Raw genomic sequence first — 17,095 nt, 5'->3', positions numbered from 1 at the left:
CGCTGATAAGTCAGTCATCTACCATGCAGTATCCTCGTCTCTGGTAGTATGTAACTATGTATATACTATTCAGCTATTATAAAAATTTTTAGAAAATTTAGAAGTTTCAACTCTGCTTTCCAGGTTGACTACAATCAATAAGTATGTAATCTAAATAATTAAGATAAATGAAAAAGCAGAAAAATTATAAGAGAGAAAGATTGATCAAAATAGTAATAAATTCCATTGAAAGTTTTATGTAAGTTTACTTTTTACAATAGAGTGAAAAATCAATCGTTTTCATTTCTCTACGAAGAGCACATAGATATTATTGTTAACATTTTATAAATATTAAATTACTTTTGTAACGTATTTTTATAATTAGGATATTAAAGTTATACATTATTTTCAAATAATGAAAGATAAATTTTTACATTAGTGTGTATATGTGTGTGTACATGCTAGTTTATATGGGAAAAATATATATTTACAAGAAAATAAATCCATTTTGTACGTCATTTGTATAACGATAAGTCACGTGATTTTTTATCCGTTATTTTAATTTCTGATAATTCAAATCGTATGCAGTACTCTATACAATATCTGTTTCATCTCTCCTCTTTTCGATTGAAATAGAAAAATTATTTTATTATCAGAGTATGTTTATAAAGTAATTTAACAGTAATAATACTTAAATGGCATGGTTTAGTAATATTACTTACATACATATATTTAAAATTATTCACTTCAATTATACTTTGGATAAAATGCATAGTCCTCGGACATCTTAAAATGATTAATACATATTTTACTAATTCAATGTATGAATAGTTATATATAATAGCTAAAATATTAATTATGATTTGTTTTTGGTGTAGTATCAATCCTTGAAATGAAAAATATACATACATATGTACATGTGTTACATACAGCAATACACATACAGATGCATAATAATTTTTATAATAATGGTTTTATAATAAATTTTATTATTAATGATAAAACTATATTAATTTAACTAAATATCAAACTTATTCTGTTCTAAAAATAAATATACATATGACACGTTTTATAACGCATTTAAGATAAATAAATGAACGTGAAAGAAATGATTATTTATTATACTTATTCAATGGATAAAGCAAGATGTTGAATAAAGATTAATATTTTTCAGTTCGAATGGGTAATTCTATCACAAAAAATAATTATCACAATAATCAGAAGTATACTAGTCAGGTATATATCATTTAAAATTCTAAATAAAACATAGGTTATAAATTATAACCTATATAATAGTAGATAATGTCATTAATAAGATCAACTACTTATATATAATTGTATCTCAATTGATAAAGATTAATAAATACTATTATAATATTTTTTATGCAGTATAGCCTTAGTGATATAATTGGTGGAAGTTGCATTGGATCAACGCAATCTTCGCAGAAAGAAACTAAATCATGGTCTCGTGCTTCTTGCAGAAGGTAATCGTAATAGTTTATAATTTTTATGCATTTAATAATCCGTATGTAATAAGTATTTGATTTTATAGCTGGAGCGAAGGTACATTATATGATCCATTGGGTACTTCGAAAACATTGTGGCCTGTATCACGTTGTCAGGCTATGTTTCTTCCAGAATTTCAAATAAGACAAGTATCTCTGCAAAATGCTTATATATTTTTAAGCATAATAGCCAAAGGAGCTTATGGAAAAGTATATAAAATTCAGAAACAGGATACTGGAGAATTTTTTGCTTTAAAAGTAATCAGTAAAGCTAAAGTGGTTGCAGAAAATGGTATAATGCAGGCTAAACAGGAAGTATGTATGCTTTTAAAATTGAAGGCATTTTTATTTTCATTTTGTATTGTAATTGAATTCATACATATATTCAATGTTAGGTATCAATACAAAAATTGGTTGGTCATCATCCATTTATATTAGATTGCTCTCACAGGTGGCAAGGAAGGAAAACATTGTACATATGTAAGCTTATTGTAATTATGTTATTATTAGTTATTGTTAGATATGTTTCTTAATGTGCATTAATTCCAGTAACTAACTATGTTGGTGGAGGAGAGTTATTTTCATTAGTCGAGCAATGTGGTTCTCTGCCTGAAAATATAGTTAGAATATATGTAGCAGAAGTTGCTTTAGCTATTGGTAAATATACATCGTTTTGAATTGATAATTCAATATGAGATAGAATTTATATGTTTTTTTGTTATTGTGTGTTAAAGATTTTTTGCACAATGCTGGTGTTGTACATAGAGATATAAAAGCTACAAATGTTCTATTGGATGAGGAAGGTCATGCTATAATTATTGATTTTGGTCTTGCAAAGTGGTTAAATCATACAGAAAGAACACATACGCTTTGTGGAACTCCAGAATATATGGGCAAGTACAAAAATGTATATAAAATATAAAAATTATATAAAGTATAACTATTTTTCACTTGATGTATCTTGTTATAGCACCAGAAATATTCAGTAGACAGTATTATGGACAAGAGGTAGATTGGTGGTCATTGGGAGTACTAGCTTGTTTCATGCTTACAAATCAGGTATGTATGATATATATATATTTTCTTTTTTCTCTTAAAGTAATTTTAAATATGACATGAAATGTACTATCAACATACTAATATTGGAATTACAATCATTTCAATACAAGAAGTAGAAGATAAAACTTGAAGTATAGTAGAAAAAATATATTTTTAAATATAAATTGATTCATTTATTAAAATCAAAGCGATAGTTCTTAATATGCTACTCTATTTTATATATTCTTATGTTTAATAATGTTAGTATCTATATGTTATAACTATCTTAAAAGGTAGTGCAGTCCGTGGACTCCGTGGCGCAACGGTAGCGCGTCTGACTCCAGATCAGAAGGTTGCGTGTTCAAATCACGTCGGGGTCAAAGTTTATTTTTATAATTTCTTTTTTACATTTTTTAAATATTTAACACGCGGAATATGAAGTAAATTTTATAGGTTCATTTTTAGTTGAATAAAGATTATATTTATTGTTATTATTTATCATTTTATGAAGTCGGCAAATTTCTTTCTATGCACAATATATGGTAGAAGACTAGTTATACAATTTTTATGAATTTTTATATTTTATATATATATAGCAAAGCTGAATAAATGATCAATTTTCTTTTGGTAATTGGTAGACGTTTTTTCACTTTTTAAAAATAATAAATGATTTTTTCTATATTATTTTATCCTAATATGCTTAAAAGGCGTATATAGATTACTATTAACTGAGAATATACAATTAATATTACAGGGAGTTTTCTATAATATATTTGCTGTTTTAACATTTAAACTAATTCCTAAGAGTTTGTATCTAAGCAATGTTTAATATTTGAATAAGTATTTTTTTTAGTGACAATATTAATGAGTGATTAATATTGTTAATGATAATAAAAAAAGGACTGAATTACCGTAGAATTTGTTTAGGATCAAAAAGTAATTCGCCCCCGGGTGGGCTCGAACCACCAACCTTTCGGTTAACAGCCGAACGCGCTAGCCGATTGCGCCACGGAGGCAGTTGAATGGCAAGTTCTTTTCAAGTCTTTTGTTGCCGTTTCCTATCTTTTCAATGTTAATTTTGTTTTATGCTTTTATTTTGTAATTTATTATTTACAATATTTCTTCTATCTTAATGACATATTTTATATAAGAACTACTTTTAATTCGTTGCATGTTGTAAGATTTTATGATAGATTGAATCTTATGATATGATCTTATGATCGCGGTTCATAAAAAGAAATATTTGTGCTCGTATTTAATATATTTATTATTATATATACTTATACTCATCATTAAACGTTAATACAGTCTTTTTATTTCTTTTTGAATTGGATACTTCGTTATATATTCAGAATTATTTATTTAAGATTAGTTATTAAATAATTTACAAAATATGCATGTTGTTGAGTAGGTCTTTTCTAGAATATTGTGTTAGTATCAGTAACAGTATTAATATATATAATATAATAATAATTAAATTGAATTTTAAAACAATATGTGATTTTGATATGAAACATCGATGACTTTAATGGTTCGTCATTACTATGATAAAATCAAAATCATTGTCATTCATCAAATTAAATAATCTATAAGCGTGATTACACGAAATCAAACATTAACTGCAACATCTACAAAATAACATATGGAATGTTATTGGAACGGTTGTTTAAATATAATAATTAAACACCGTCATGAAACCACCGGTATGCAAATATTTATGCAAATTGATATTCTTATGGGTATTATTAAAAAAATGAAACCTGAATAGGAATTTGTTTCATCTAGTAAATCTTCTAACGAGTGTTTTGAATATTTCACATATCTTTGCACTTTATATATATATTTTTGCATTTCCAAATTCTCAATAAATGCATAAAAGTCCGCAGTCAAATTGTCATATGTGTACATTTCAATTGTTATACGTTTCGTATTATATCGAGGAACACATAGACGTCGTGGAACTAAGTTCCAAGTAGAGACGTAATTATTTTCCCGTGAACCGTGTCTTGTACACTTTTCGTCGGCCGTTCTTGCGTAAAAGCATGCAACGGGCACTCGAATTGAAGAAATCCAACGAGCGTATCTCTCTGGCTCGTTGCAAAATCCTTCGGTGCCTTGACATTTTCGCCGGGTCCACTCACCTCGCGTATCCTCTGTTTACAAAGCGTGTTCTCGGGCACGTTAACTTTTCATACGGCCTTTTGATGAATCGACGTATGTGCCACGTCATGTCATGAAGAAATGTCGTCGTACCTGGCGCGATCACGATATCATCGTTAACCATGAGATTCACGCGAATCTTTGACTCTTGTGCAAGTGCAATCTCGATAGAAAACGATTCATCGTCACTTAGACTTTTTTTTCAGGAACCAGCCATAATATGTAAATTACGACAAAAGTGTAAACACATATTTTACTTTAGAAGATCTTGTTTTATCAATTACTCGATTTAACATTTTAAGATTATTTACTGCTTTGATTTGAGATTTCAAGATTATATCCTGATCAATGATTTAGTTTGAAATTTTAAGATTATATTTTGATCAATGATTTTATCAAAGATTTTTATTTTTTCCATTTCTATTTGATATCTGTGACTGAATATTCAAAGAAACAGGTTTGAAGTTATGAATTTTGTAATCTTGTCTTATCGATGATAAATAATGACACGAATCGAATGAATTGGATCGACTATCCTCTTACAAATGTTAGTCCTGATGCATTCGGATCCTTCGTTCCTACTTTTGTTTTTCTAATAAATGACAAGGAAGGATTTTTTAAATTCAAAGATAACTAGATGCATGCAAAAAGGGAACATTGTCAACAACACGTTGTCCACAGTAATAATAATAATTATTATTATAACGATGATAGCAATAATACAAATAATAATATTAATAATAGCGATACTGGTACTAAATCGTAATAATAATAATAATATTAATAATAATAATGACACGTATCTCTAAAAAAAAAGAAGACAGAGTCGAGCTACATACTAGTTTTATTGGGATGAGGTTGTGGTTGTGGTTCGTGTGTGGTTTTTTGAGAGGAAAAAAATAAAGAGGAGTCTTGGGGTTGGGGGATTTGGGGTGAGGATACTAAAATATTAGGGGCCGGTTTCGTCCCCGCGGACAGATCGCGGTGTCCGCCGGGACGAAGAAAAGGATGATCCCTGGCGTGTGCCAAGTCAGATCCCTAAGGGTGACCACGTGTTCCTGATAGGTGATTCTTCTTGTGTCTATTTCTTCTTTGAACACTCGATCGAGTCTTCGTTATATCCATCATCGTCGTCTTCATCATCGTTGTTCTCATGAATGTTATTCCGATGTGTCCTAAGTTAAAAATCCCCCACAGCCAGGCCGCCACGTGATCATCCTGCCCCGAGTCGATGAATTTTTTCTCTCGGAATCGTAGCGCGCCGGGGGAAGTTTTGGTCCCTGCCACAGAATTGATCGCGCAATCTCTCTCTCCCATTCACACCGATATACACTCTCACTCCGTCTCGTTCTCTCTCTCCCGTTCCCGTTCATACTTCCTCTGACGTACACGCTCTCTCCCGCTCGTTTTGCTTTATCTGGGCCGAAAAACTCGCGCATCCTTCTTCATCTTCTTATTCATCATTTTTTTTTTGTGAGTTTTTTCCTTGTTTCTTCTTTTTCAAAATGTTTTATCCCATTTTTATCTGGTCGATGGTGATGAACGCAAAATGGTCTGGACGAGTGGCGAGCCAGTATCCGCGCTTCGTTCGATGTTATTTGATTTCTTCGGGGCTGTTGTTCTTCGTCTTCCCGCCTCTCGCTGCGACCGCTATTTCAATCGTTCACTTATACTGTCAGTTCTTGCGGTTTAGGCAGCAATTCCGGCTTGGACTCTTCAGCTGGTTTGGATTCTTGTTTGGAGGAGGACTCCTCGGAGGATTTCTCTTCCTCGCTGCCCTTGCTTTCCTTCTTCTCAGCCGATTTTTCTTCAGAAGATTCGTCTGATTTCGCTTCTTTCGCTTCTTTCGCGGGTTCCTGCTGTTTCTGTGGTTCTTCCTTCTTTTCCTCGGCTTGTTCAGATTTTGCTTGAGGCTGAGCTTCCGCGGTTTCGCGTTTAGCCTGGCTAGATTCGGCTGATTTGGCCGCCGATTGTTCCACAGATTCTTGAGCGTTACTGGAAGCAGATGCTGCAGCAGATACTTCGGCGCTCTTTGCTTCCTTTTCAGGTTGAGCAGCGGCTTCAGCAGGCTTCTCCTCGGTCTTGGCCGAATCTTCGGGGCTGATTGCAGGTTGTTCGATCGCAGGTTGTTCAAGAGGAAGCTGAATCTTCTCGTTCTTGGCAGCTGGTTTGTTCTCTTCTGGGGATTTAGCTTGATCTTGTTGGCTCTTTTCAGCTTCAACAGCTGGCTGTTCTATTTTCTTCTCTTCTGGAGCAGCTACCTCGGCGTCGCGGGTCACACGGTCGGGTTTATCCTCAGCCTTCTTTTCCTGTTCCTCTTGTGGCTTCTCGAGCTTCTTCTCCTCCGCAGCTGGCTGAGCCTTTTCTTCCGATTCGGAAGCTGCCGAGCTAGCCTCATCGTCTTTTCGCACGCTTGGTTTCGCTTCCTCAGCTTTCTTTTCTTCCTTTGCTTCTTCTTTAGCAGCTTCTCCGCTTTTCTCCGCTGAATCTACTTGCTCGGAGCTTTTGCCCTCTGGGACTACAGCCTTCTGTAATATAAACACGATCCAGTTAAGAAAACCAAATTCTATCGTCTACAACAGCAAAGAAACTCGAATATCGTAATGTATATCATAGTATAATTCAAACTTACAACAACGGGTTGCTCTACTAGAACATCAGCACTATCCTGTTTATTTTTTTGCGGAACAACTTGCACTACAGTTTCGTGAGATTCGGAAGCCGCCTGCTTCAGACCTTCTTCCTCCTTCTTGGCTTCTAGAGCCTGTTCAGGCTTTTGTTCTTGCTCAGGTTGTTGAGCCTCCTGTGGTTGTTGTTGCGGCTGCAGTTGCTCAGGTTTCTTTTCCTGGCTAGCTTCCTCCTTTTTCTCCTCGGGTTTCGCTTGCTGAGCTTCCTCTTTCTTCTCCTCAGCCTTTTCAGATAGTTGAGCGTTTTCACCCGCGGGTTCGCTCCTCACGCTTGGCTTCTCAGCTTCGGCAGGTTTCGCTTCGGCAGGCGCTGGTTCAGCGGCCTCCACGTTTGGTGCTGCAACGGCTTCAGGAGCTACTGGAATCCCTGAGTTGCTTGGGTTCGCCGATTTTTCCAGAGGAACTACTTGTAGAGGTTCCTGATTTTCAGCTACGGGCATCGAGAGCACCGTTTTCTGGCCGAGCAGGCACAGTATCGTTATTACGAGTAACTTCGTCATTTTGATATCTGTAAATGAAAACGGAGCTTTTGGTAACTCGTTCTTTTTCGATTTCTATATTAATATTAGGACTATCAGAGTGATGGAAATATCCGATTTATAATTTTGCATATAATTTTTTAAAGAATTGGAACGATTTTTTCTTTGCACTAGGTTTTCAATTGTTTGGGGGTCAATTTCTTTGATACAAACTTCGTTTATATAATTATATATTTCGATATAATGCTTTTATATATCTTCTATTTTGATCTTTTTTGGTACAAACTGTGTTTTATACAATTGGTTTGGTACATCATTTTTATATATCTTTTATTTAGAATAGATGACTAGTTTAGTTTAGTTTAGTTCTATTTTTTTAATGAATTACAAATATCAAGCTTAATAATCATCTTATTAATTCGAAGGACTATTCGACGGAATATGTAAAGTCACGACTATCAGATACTATCAGTAAATGAAAGAAAATCAAAGATAACATTGTACCCTAATGCATAAATCTCATCGTAAACGATCATTTAATCTCGACCAACCGGATGTAGAACCCGAACTAAAGTTATCACGGATCGGAAACACCGTAAAGATTCAGAAATAATGTCATGTCGGACAGAAAGGTTCTACTATGTATGGAGCGTAGAGAGAGGAAACGAGGGACGTTTCTCGCAATCTTCCAGTTAGGAGAGCGGACGTGAGTACACGAGCTCCTCTTTCGTACTTGGCATGAATGGAGAACGCGGCCGCATGAATGGACCGCCGATAGACGCGCGAGACGAAAAGCAGGCTGCGCGTCAGAATGTGACATACAGAGAGAGAGAGAGAGGGGGGGGGGAGAAGGAAAGAATGAAAATTGAAAGATGGACAAGGGGCTGCTAGAGGAATCGGCAGGAGGGAGAGGGACGTAGGTGACATTGAACCGAATGCATTGAACAAGACGAGCGTTATGGAACTAATGACAGGATGCGTGTCCCTCGCGTTCGTTACGCGCGCACATTCGCGCGTTTTCTCCGCATGATCGCGTCTTCTTCTTCGTTCTACGCTTTGTTCTTCGCGTTTCTTCACGAATGAACGCGTGTCGTACTCGCGTGTTCTTCAACGAATGTTAGGAATAGATGGAAGGGTGCTCAGAGCATCTGAGATTTCATTGGACAATTATTTGTTCCAATAGAGAAACTTTGAATATTTTGGTTACTTGAAGATTTTCAGTGAGAAGGCTTCGAATTAATTATTTGAATGTTTTTAATAATAGAAGCTTTGAGTTGATTATTCGAAGATCTTCAATATGGGAATTGACTTCGAGATGGATAAATAGATAAATAATAATTGAGAAATTATTTGTTAATTGCCGTGAAATAAAAGGAGAACGAAAGAGAATGAACGTTGTTGCGTGCATCGCGAACGGAAAGTGAAACATGGGTGTAACTTCCGCAATAGGTGGAAACGGAAGGCGAGAGAGGACATTGTTTGGTTGGATGGAAATCGAGTCGTTGCAACGATCAAGATACGCCTCGAAAAAAAGCAGAACATTGTTCATCTGTCGTATCGCGAACCATGAAAGCACTAAAAGTATGTATATACATTCCCAACCATAAGTTCTAACTATTTTATTATAAATCTGTTATTTATAGGCTGTATCTGTATGTACACGTTGTTATTATACGAGCTTATGACCAGTAGTGTGCCTATATAAACCTACATGCGTATAATCGAACTCGCTTAAGTCTAATTATAAAACGTCGACCACTATCAGGAAGCTCATCGTCGTGTAAATCGATTCCGCTGCGCACATCGGTATCGTATGGTCGTTACGAAGCCTTTGACGAGCATCGAGGTACATAAGTAGATACGGCAGAGTGGGCAGACACGAAACCAGAGACTATCGTCGCGGTGTCGCGTGGACACGATTTGCTTCGCGAGTGCAGTTTGCGATCAAGCGAAACGCAAAACGCTGACGAAACTAAACGCAAAACGCTAAGGAAATTAAACGCGCGCATATACAAGCGTTAAACTGGTCCGCGAGCTATGTAACGGAATAAAAAAGAAGGAAAAATCAAGCACGATGGCATTCTTTCGATTCCACACCAGTGTAGAGCGACCTTCCGTTCAGGAGGCTCGAGCTTGCGTCCAATCAAGCGGGTAATTTATACAGAGAGGAAGCTGTTCCCGTTGCATGTACAGCCAGAAATGCTCGAGCGCGAACGTTCCATCGTAAAAATTGAAACTGCTGCAACAATGGCAGCGAACAAGTCCGAGGGAACGGTTCTATGTCCATATTTGTAAAACGACGATGCTCGAGGATCGCTTTTAAGAAGAGACGAGAAACTGTTCGTTCACGAAGAGAAAAAGCGGTTGCCGCGTTATCTGAAACACAGACACGCCTTCTGGAGAACGCAACCAACGTGGAATGCGCGCTGAGAAGGTGAACGCAAAAGTCAGAGAGGGAAAACGGGAGGATAAAGGGGGAAAAACTGGGCGACAGCCGCGACCTGGGCGAGGAAAGAGGCGGCTGAACGGTCCAGTTTTTACGATACTAGCGCGCCACTTCGCTCTTGGCGTTCGCCAATTGGTCAACACGCAGGAGGTGAACCGTTCCGTTCTGTTATTACGCTCGTGCTCAACTTTAATTTTGGTACAAGCGATTGCTATCAACCGAGAACTTCGTTCCCGATAAACTTCAATTTTATGCTCTTCCTTCTTTCTAGAATTTTCGTCATAAGATTCAATTTGAAAAATCGTTCTTATACACACATGTAGGTTTCATAGAGCGAACAAAGATGGAGTATTCTCCATGTAGGAAAGAGGTGAACGTTCAGAGGCGGCTCGTTGAAGACGAGAAGCGAAATTAAGGGGCAAGTATACATTAGCGAGTCGCATAATCGACATTAATAACAATCGTCCAGGCCTGATCATGTTGCAAGCGGACGTAATGGGCCGCAATAAAGTTAATTGCAAATTACTTTGCGAGTCACGGACGTGGAGGTAACGTTTGCACGCGTATATAGGTGTATACATATACATATATATATATATATGTATATATATTTTGAACGTACGCGCTAATTGCAATTCGGTCAGATTGTCATTTGATAGGGTAGTACAGGAGAGAGGAAGATGAAAAAGAAGTGGAAGATAGGAAGGGGAGGATCTGAAGTGCCGCAAGAAAATTAAAGTCACGATCTCGCGAGGGATGCAAACACGACGGAGGGATAGGTCGACGGAGAGGAAATGCCTGTGAAAGATGATGGACACCCATTACCTTATCAAGATCATCAGAGATGTAATAATGGTACGACGCTTACAAAGAAGACGGGGTCCATTGAAGTGGTTCACCGCTTCAATGCTTTCTGCTCCTTCTCTCTCTTTCTCTGAGCTCGACTCTATTCTGCGCAACACGGCATTTATTATATCGGCTCTATCCTTTTCGCGATTGTCGATCTAATCTGCGCACATTGAATCTCAACTGGACGGAGAATGCGTCGCAGTACTCGCAGTTAACGCGATCGCGCAGGAATGCCGGTTGTTGCCTCTAATCGGCTCTGAAAGAGGGGTTCCGCTGCCATTTCTCGACGTTGTTTCAATTACCATTTTAAACACTCTTTCGTTCTAATTTTATTCGTATGAGAATCACGGTAGGAAAATTATGCTGTTTCGAAGGAGAATACCGGAGACTTTTTTTTAAAGTACCGGATACTAAGAAAATGTTTAAATTGAACGCTGTTTCGAGGAAGAATACTATTTAATTTGTTTGAAAGTAGCCAAAAAACCGAGTATGGATGTTTATAGTATTTTAAATCTTCTAGATTTAAAGTATGGAATGCTATTTCTACGTTTCGTGAATTTAAGTGATATAATAATTCTTCCAATTGATAGCATCGGAAATATTCACAATTTTGAAGAGTGTCAACGATATCAGAGTTTCTCTGAATTTCTAGCAGCACAAGATGGAGAACTCTTTTCAACTTCTAGATTTTTCAAATAAAGAGCACGAAACTATGATTCTCTAAGTAAAAACACGAAACTACGATTTTTTGAATAAAAATCACGAAACTACGAGCGTCCACGGGATAAAATAGTAATTTTTGTATAACCCGTTTAAAAGAAAACCGTCAAATAAATTACATAAACGTTACCACGATACCAGAAACTCGACACTTTCTACCTTTTAACGTTTGTGAAAACAAAATCTACTATATATACGTATAATTTTCGAACATTTCCATACATTTAATCGTCGAATTTATGCGTACATAAATTCGTTCTATTACGAACGAGAGTTAAAAGTGGAAATACAGGGAATAGATCGTAAAAAATACGAGCGATAGACGGTTCTGAGAGAAGATTCCTGGCAAATTAGAGGATCCTCGGTTGGCTTGTTCGCGCCTTGTGTGTCACAGCCTTGCTGACGTGCAGATTAAGTAGATTAGCGACGGGTTAATTAGCCACGGGGAAATCTTCGCGGGTCTATGGAGCAGAGAGGACGGAAAAAGGGTACGGTTGCGAGAGGAGGACAAAAATTACGCAAACGCGCGGTCATACGTTGCGAAATATACGCAAATTGTATGTTCCGACGATTATTCCATTTAGCGTTTCCCTCGCTTTAATCATTGGGTTCGAAGACAGCCATTTCGCGAGACGCGATGGAGCTCTACCTGCGTACCGTGGTCGCTGATATTCTGATCCTTCTAGACACGTTTAAATACCATGAAAAATCTTACAATTCTTCGTTTCTCGTAGCAACGAAATTTCTATCGAGAGTTTAAAATTTTTGTTTATTCGTAGATGAAAAAAAAGAAGAATACACGCGCGATGACATCTGGCTAACCCCGAAAAATGGAATTTTAATTTTGTAATTCTATAAAATTCGAAGAAAGCAGCGTAGAAAAATTACAGCAGGCTGTCAACGATAGAGATAGGAACAACCGTGGATTCGATAAAATGATATGTTCTACTCACGTCTTTTTCTCTCCTCCGTGGAACTGGTCACAGCGGTGGCTGGTCGTCGACTTGTGTCCGGTAGACTCTTCCTAGATGCTTCTTCTCCGCTTCAGTCGCGGGGGAATTACTCTCACCGATTAAACTGTCGCTCGGGAAGAGACCGGTTCAAGAAGTAAAACTCTCGCCGATGTTATATGTGTTGCACGTTGGTTGTTGCGCGGAGCAGTGAAAACTCCGTGCTGAACAAGAGCAAAAGACAAAAGAGAGTCGGAAGAGATACCCGAGAAGTAAGTTACCCTCTTCTCTCTCTTTTTTTTTCGCGCGCGTGCGATTACGCTCGTTCGCTCGAGGAAACCGTTTGGTGATATCGGGATGAAGGTTGGGTCGTGTGTCGAGATGGAATCGTCGGGGCCCCGCTTATATACCCATTTACCCACCAGCGGCACCACAGCCAGGATCGTATAGGGGGGCCCGACCCTCTTCACCCGGCATCGTACCAGGGGCCCCTCCTTTACTCTTCTCTTCTCTTCCTTCTTCCGTCGTTCTTCTTTTCTCCACCTCTGTACACCTTCCCCTTCACCCTTTCCCTACCCTCCCGCCATCTATAGTTAACAGCTATCTTTCTTCGCACCATTCAGCCGTGATTCCTACCGGTCGTGTTTTCCTTCTTCCATACCCTGAGCCACGATCACCACGGGACGTGTGTGCCGCGCCGATTCCTCTCTACAACGACCCACGCCGTCTACGAGCAGGAGCAAAACGAACCGGGGGCTGCGATTCTCGCGAGAGATTTTCAAGTATCGAATCGGTTAGGTGGTTCGCGATGCGATGACTCTTCGACCCGCGGATGACACGTACCGAGATATCCAACCTGTGCACCCGTTCTTCTTCTTGTTCTTGGAATTGCTCTTGGCTCTAGGGTACATCTTGTCAACGACAGACTTTTGGATATTCGACTTCATTCATCTTGGACAGCCCTTTGCTTTGGACTGATGAAACTTCGATGCTGATTTCGAGATCATCGATGGACGATAATACAGATAAACTTGGAGAATGCAACGATGATGTTGAAGGATTTTCGGTGGAATATCTTGTTTAGGGTCGAGGCAGCGGATAGAAGTTCGTCGCTGAAGAGGTTCAATTGGTTGGTTTGGACGGTGATCGGTTAATCCGAAAAGAAGGTTCGAGGAACATCCAGACAAGGCTGTATATACGTGTGCTGTTGCTCGAAGTCGGCGAGTGGGCGAAACGTGTTAACTCGTCTTTTGTGAGATACGTTCGCGGAGTGAACGTTCGTTGTACCTTTGTCGGATCACGCCGCGTCGTTTCGTCGCGAGGTCGTTGATGTTCGATGGGTTTCGTTCGAGTATATTGGTTTATTCTTCGAGAGTTTGTTTCATGCCAAGAGTTTCCTTAAATATTAGTCAGTTTGGACACAAGAGTTATTTAAAGACCATCATTGTTTTTGAGAAGACAATTGTTTACTTTGTTTCATCATTTTCTCCAAGTTAATTCAGTTTTCCTACACTCTTTGTAGTTATTGTATAAAAAAATATGAACATTTTTTGGCTCTATTTTTATTGATCGATATTCATCGACATCGAGAAGGAATATCCGCGTATTTCCTGCACTTCTACGTTAAAGTACCATATCAAAATTTTAGATTTTAAAATAATCTAGTATTCCTAATGTCATTACATTTTTCAGTTTTCCTCAATTACATACTTAGAACAGGACGTAAATTGTGATCCTCGAATTTTCTTACGATTAATCTTCTCTCTCCTTCTTCTTCTTCTTCTTCCATTATAAAAGTGATCAATCTTTATCGATGCGTCTATGCAAAACATCGAATCTCGTTGATCTCTCGTTGACATTCGACCCGGTGTTTCATGACACACCTGCGTGTTTAGCACGGTTCATTTTTTCCATTGTGCAAGCAGGACGATGTTTTAAAAGCAGTCCGTTCAGCATGATTCAGTATCGAGCGGAAGTGCAGCGGTAGCGCGGTGCGAGCTGTTGATAAACGTGAAAAGGACCTTGATGTTTGACCGCGATGAGTGAGGCGATAGAAATATTAGGACACGTTGATTAGCTCGTAGAACGACGATCTTTTTGGCCTCCCTGATCGTTCGTGTTCCACCATATTTCATGCAAATGAAAGCAATTTTCTTTTTAAATAATTTTGTTGAACCTGGCAATGAGCATAAGCTTGCCCGCAGAACTCCGTTTTATTATCAAACCTGACATTATTATGCAAGAAAATTCAGTATCGGTAACCCGAAACTTGCGACTTGTACAATTTCATTAATAACATTGATTCGATTATGCAAGAGAATCTCCTGATGAACATTTTCTTTCGAATTAATCGCTAATATGAAATTCATATTATATAAATTAATGGCTGCACCAGGATCAGATGTACATAAATTATAATTAATACATTCATTAATATGTTTTTGGAATAAACTTTTGTAACCACAACTCAGGATATAACGTAATGCTTCTCCTTTTTCTTAATTATCCACCAACCGCAAGTGTCTATCAATAACGCGATATTTCTTCTAAAGTGAAACGCAGCGCTCAATTAAGATTTCGAATTTCTTTCGCTAGGAATTTTTGAATTTTAAATTTCTTAGCTGGTGGCTTTTGAATCTACATTTAAATTTAATTAATCAACGAGGTTTCGATTCCCGATAGAAAGTCGGAGACGTGCAATCTTTCATCGACGTTATAAATCGTAAAAACGGTAAAGAGCAGCAAGGAACGTCAGTGTGTGTCAAAATGAGTAATGTTTCGCTTTTCGGACATGGCAAAAATGAGATCTTTTGTACTACTTGTCATGCTTACGAGCCTTTCAGGATTATTCTGTTCGTTACATAAAGTACCTCTTTCTTATTGTACTTATTATCTTTAGAAGAAGAATTATCGTTGACTCAACGTCTTAACACCTAAGGGCACATTTCGTTGCTTAAATCCACGAAATTTCGACCAAACGAGTTCAACGTGTTTTTCTCTCGTTCACCAACGAGGATGCTCATCTCTCAATGAGTGCAAACGAATCGTCTCGCACGTGTCCAACATATTCAATTACTCGAAAGACGCGCCTTTCGTGGAGCTTGTTCGCAGAACGGAAGTACGCACAGAATTTGTAACAGACCTTAACTAATTCTAATTTGGTCAGACTGGCGTCAAGTTTATGAACGGTCCTAAAAATACGACTTTCATATCGCAACCATTATTGTATGATTTTAGAATCGATTTTATGACAGCTAAATTTCCACGTTGCACTAAAAAAAATCCATTGGTTATCATTTTTACTATTTATTTTTATTGTATAGCCGCTCAACAACGATGAATTACGATGTTCCTGAACTTTGAATTCGTAAAGAATCGTATGTTTTACAGATTTTATAAGGAGACCTGATTAATTTCGGTATAATCGCGCTTCTATTTCGAGAGAAATTATTATAAGTTGTACCGAAAACAGATGTTTTTAGAAACCTGTTTTTAGTAGACAACTGCAACGAACTGTGATAAGTTTGCAAAATTGTACATCGAGTTTGGTAAGATCAAGCATTAAACTTTACATCAGTTATGTATCAGAATATCAAGGTGAAATTGTGTGAATAAATGTGACGAATATGATGTTTGGTTGGTAGTTTTATTTTCAACTGATCGTGCTGTTCACTTTCGCAATTCTAAAATCGTTTCGCAATTTTAGTACTGTTGGGATCAATAGGTAAGATTAAGTAGAAGTGTTTAGAATTTAAGATAGCTTCGAGATATATATAAAAGATTTTCTGTGATATTATCTAATGAGTCATTACAGAGATGTATCAGTGTGGGAATTCGTGAAATGTTACAAACATTTTTATTAGAATACCCATTGTGTCGTTCCTTGCAATAATTTGTCTGGTATTTTTGCATCGTCCATTCGTTGAAAAGTTTGTTGTTGCACAAGTTTGCAACTGATTGCACACGAAAAATAATTTCTCTTATCACGATTGCGAGGAACATGAGTTTTGAAGCATATTTTTGAGTGGAGTAAATGACGATTAAGCCATGAATTTGTATATTTCTTCAAATTTATAGGAAGGATTTTCTTACAGTCTAATTCTTTCACGATGAACACTTGTCCCAACGACAGAAATCTTCTGTTCCAATCATTACAGTGACTCATATGAAACTCGTTGTAATTAAATACAGTAGAACCTTCGTTATTTAAATACCATCTACGCGTTCTGTTTTTCGAATAATCCAACAGCATATTTTCTTATCAATAAGGATCGCGTTTCTT

The 17,095-nt window shown here is 37.3% G+C and overlaps 2 protein-coding genes and 2 non-coding genes across 9 annotated transcripts in view; 2 read left to right on the top strand and 2 right to left on the bottom strand.

Annotated features, from left to right (window-relative positions):
• The first annotated feature begins 27 nt into the window (after positions 1-27).
• LOC100742461 (serine/threonine-protein kinase S6KL) overlaps positions 28-17,095 on the top strand; it is a 67,531-nt gene continuing 50,463 nt past the window's right edge. Inside the window, exons 1-8 of one of the 6 annotated variants that reach the window (XM_012382226.3) lie at positions 28-46; positions 1,154-1,215; positions 1,369-1,463; positions 1,532-1,799; positions 1,880-1,964; positions 2,034-2,141; positions 2,219-2,377; positions 2,455-2,543. In XM_012382226.3, the coding sequence (XP_012237649.1) occupies positions 1,159-1,215; positions 1,369-1,463; positions 1,532-1,799; positions 1,880-1,964; positions 2,034-2,141; positions 2,219-2,377; positions 2,455-2,543 (861 nt within the window). In that variant the 5' untranslated portion in view covers positions 28-46; positions 1,154-1,158. Of the gene's footprint in view, positions 47-69; positions 142-551; positions 637-1,047; positions 1,216-1,368; positions 1,464-1,531; positions 1,800-1,879; positions 1,965-2,033; positions 2,142-2,218; positions 2,378-2,454; positions 2,544-17,095 lie in introns of those variants that run through there. The other 5 variants (XM_012382224.3, XM_003487292.4, XM_012382228.3 and 2 more) reach the window with 5 other exon arrangements.
• TRNAW-CCA lies at positions 2,831-2,902 on the top strand. Its single transcript has one exon. It is a non-coding gene; the product is annotated as a tRNA-Trp (tRNA).
• Positions 3,465-3,538, bottom strand: TRNAN-GUU. The gene has a single exon. It is a non-coding gene; the product is annotated as a tRNA-Asn (tRNA).
• LOC100742702 (neurofilament heavy polypeptide) lies at positions 5,651-13,209 on the bottom strand. The gene is made up of 3 exons (XM_003487294.4): positions 12,817-13,209; positions 7,315-7,877; positions 5,651-7,210 (listed from the first exon to the last, which is right to left on the bottom strand). The coding sequence occupies exons 2-3, from the start codon at positions 7,867-7,869 to the stop codon at positions 6,350-6,352; spliced, it is 1,416 nt and encodes a 471-aa protein (XP_003487342.1). The 5' UTR covers positions 7,870-7,877; positions 12,817-13,209; the 3' UTR covers positions 5,651-6,349.

The sequence above is a fragment of the Bombus impatiens genome, unplaced genomic scaffold (assembly GCF_000188095.3).
Source record: "Bombus impatiens unplaced genomic scaffold, BIMP_2.2 scf_0149, whole genome shotgun sequence".
NCBI lineage: Eukaryota > Metazoa > Arthropoda > Insecta > Hymenoptera > Apidae > Bombus > Bombus impatiens.
This window is presented reverse-complemented; position numbering and strand designations above follow the sequence as displayed.